The 3,029-nt window shown below is 48.4% G+C and overlaps 1 protein-coding gene across 3 annotated transcripts in view; it reads left to right on the top strand.

The window, feature by feature from the left end:
- The first annotated feature begins 206 nt into the window (after window positions 1-206).
- Window positions 207-3,029, top strand: part of CCDC12 (coiled-coil domain containing 12) — a 55,779-nt gene continuing 52,956 nt past the window's right edge. For 2 of the 3 annotated variants that reach the window (XR_001822297.2, XM_017520406.2), the window contains exon 1: window positions 207-413. Coding sequence is in view for 2 of the 3 variants with exons in the window: in XM_017520406.2 (XP_017375895.1) it covers window positions 318-413 (96 nt within the window). In the remaining variant the exon portion in view is untranslated. Of the gene's footprint in view, window positions 414-525; window positions 631-3,029 lie in introns of those variants that run through there. The other variant, XM_037730370.1, reaches the window with a different exon arrangement.

Below are 3,029 nucleotides of genomic sequence, written 5' to 3' on the forward strand. Positions count from 1 at the left end.
CCGAATCGATCGACGCACTCTTTTCTCCTTCTCTCAGGTCTGATTCCACCTGCTGCTCTTTCACTGATCAGTGTTGGATAAATCGAGCCTTAGCTTTTTTTTTTTTTTTTTTGCTGGCTCCCTACCCACTAGGCAAGTTGCCCGGAAGGATAAGGGCGGGGCGGGGAGGGCTCGCCCATAGCAACCCAGCATTGATTGGCTTCCAGGACCTCTCATTCTTTCATTCTCGTCCTTGGATTGGCCGCGAGACATTTATCCACTCTCTTTAGGCCTGCGCGTTGCAAGACGGGAGAAAAGGAGGGGCGTCCGCAGGCAAGATGGAGCCGACTGTGGCCGGTGTGGGCCGGCTAGAGGAAGAGGCACTGCGGCGAAAGGAACGGCTGAAGGCCCTACGGGAGAAAACCGGCCGCAAGGTGAGAAATGCGGAGTGAAGGTCGTAGTTGAGGCGGCCAGCGTTCGGGATCCGGGTCGGGTTTGAGAAGAGCAGGGCCTAATAGGGAAAGACAGCTGCCGAAGGCGCGCTTGCGCAGGCGCTTACGCATGCGCGAGAAGACGGCGTCCGCCCACGAAGTCGGGCTGGTGGGCGTGGTACTCCTCTGTTGCTGGTGCGGTAGTCGCGCATGCGCTGTGGTGGGTAAGGCAGTGGTCAGCGACCCGCAGTCCACTGACTCCTGCTTCCCGAGTGTTGCTCGTGTAGGTGTCCAGGGCCGCTTGTACATTTAGAAGCTTGTTGGGTTAGGCGTGATTTGTTCCGTTTATGGCCAAGTTGGCCTTTAACCCCCACGTTCGATTCTGAGTCTGACAGACTCCTCTGTCCGGCAGCACGCCTTGGACAGGACAGCAAATGACAGCAGTGGATACACAGCAGGAATCGTTGCGTGCAAAAATCTAAAAGAGGCCGGGCGCAGTGGCTCATGCCTGTAATCCCAGTACTTTGGGAGGCCGAGGCTGGCGGATCACTTGAGGTTAGTAGTTCCAGACCAGCCTGGGCAACATGGCCAAACCCCGTCTCTACTAAAAATACAAAAATTAGCTGGGTGTGGTGGTGCACGCCTGTAATCCCAGCTTCTGGGAAGGCTATGGCAGGAGAATCGCTTCAGCCTAGGAGGCAGGGGTGTAGTGAGTCGAGATCGCGCCACTTCACTCCAGCCTGGGCGACAGAGCAACTCCGTCTCAAAAACAAAACAAAACAAAACTTAAAGAAAGGTCTATTTTTAAGTAGGGAGGGCCTTAGAAATTGGGAACGAGGGCCGGGCGAGGTGGCTCACACCTGTAATTCCAGCGCTTTGGGAGGCCGAGGCAAGTGGATCATTTGAGGTCAGGAGTTCCAGACCAGCCTGGTCAACATGGGGAAACCCTGTCCCTACTCCAGATACAAAAATTAGCCAGGTGTGGTGGCAGGCACCTGTAATCCCAGTTACTCGAGAGGTTGAGGCAGGAGAATGGCTCGAACAGGAGGCAGAGGCTACAGTGAGCCAAGATCGTTACAGTGAGCCAAGATCGTTCCAGTGCACTCCAGCCTAGGTGACAGGGTGAGACTTGGTCTCAAAAAAAAAAAAAAAAGAAAAGAAAAAAGGCAGGGGTGGGGGTGGGGAAGAGGAGAGCCTTAGTGTAGTTCTTTTTTTGGGGATGGGCCTACTAGCCTATTAGTTACCATATTCGGAAGCATTTTTCCTTGCTCTGGTTTAACACCAAATGCAAAGTTCCGTTTCTACTCTGTTCATCTTCCCAATGTCATGGAGAGGAAGAAGAATTCTGAATATTACTTACCTGTGTGCAAACTGTAAATTGCTTTTTTACTTGGACTTGGGACACACTGCTTCATTTCCCTGAGCCTGGGTTTATTCATGTCTCCAGTGGGGAATGACAGTCCCTACACATTCATTCTCACTGTGTTATTGTGAGATCTAATGGGATAATCTGTGTGAAAGGGCTCTAGAGACCACAGAGGGCCGAAGTTGTTGGTTCTGTTGTTGGATGGGTGAAAACTGTGTCCTTCAGTGTATGAAGTGCAAAGAATGTTAAATTTATAGACCTGTCAGAGATGGGGGGGCACTTCCCACTTTCCAACTTAAAACAGGCTGGGCAGCCTGACCCCTGTTTTCCTTACTGCATGGCAGTCTGGTGTCCTGTATGAAAGTGAAAAGGGAAGTAATAGAGAATGAAAGCTGGCTAGAGTGGCTTCTGCTTTTGTTGGCTGCCTGTTGAACATATCAGACAGTTACCCCCTAAATTGCCTGTCCCAGAGAAGCTCAAGCCTCAGCCTTTCAAACAATGGCTAGTCCACCTGAGCTGTTTGCTTGGATTTAGGGCTCAGGTTATTGGGGCTGGATTTGAGGTTGCAATGCAAAGGACAAAATAGCATCCACGGAGCCCATTGCCATGGGAAGAATGTGCCAGATCATCAGGAGAACAGGCCTTTAAAACCGGATTCTTGGTGGACTGGAAATATGGCCTGATTGTTATTTTTTTCTGTGTTTTAAAATTGTGGGAAAATACACATACAATTTACTATTTTAACCATTTTAAATGTATAATTTAGTGGCATTAAGTACATTCTCTGTGTCTGTAACCATCACCGCAATCTATTTCCAGAACATTTTCATCATCCCAAACTCTGTACCCATTAAACAATAACTCTCCATTCCCCCTTTCCCCAGCCCCTGGCCATCACTGTTTTACTGCCTGTCTCTGAATTTGACTACTCTAGATACCTCATATAATCAGATCATACAGTATGTGTCCTTCTGTGACTGGTGTATTTCACTTAGCATGTCTTCACACACTTCATCCATGCTGTATCATGTGTCAGAATCGCAGTCCTTTTTAAGGGTTAATATTCCATTGTATATACCATGTTTTGTTTAGTTGAGTTGCTTCTACATTTTGCCTGTTGTGAATAATGCTGCTATAAACAGGGGTGTACAGATACCTGTTTGAGTGTCTGCTTTGAATTCTTTTGGGTATATAGCCAGAAGTGGAATTACTGGATCATATGGTAATTCTTTTTTTTTTTTTTTTTTTTTTTT

This window comes from Cebus imitator, unplaced genomic scaffold (genome assembly GCF_001604975.1).
Source record: "Cebus imitator isolate Cc_AM_T3 unplaced genomic scaffold, Cebus_imitator-1.0 Scaffold0, whole genome shotgun sequence".
Classification (NCBI taxonomy): Eukaryota; Metazoa; Chordata; class Mammalia; order Primates; family Cebidae; genus Cebus; species Cebus imitator.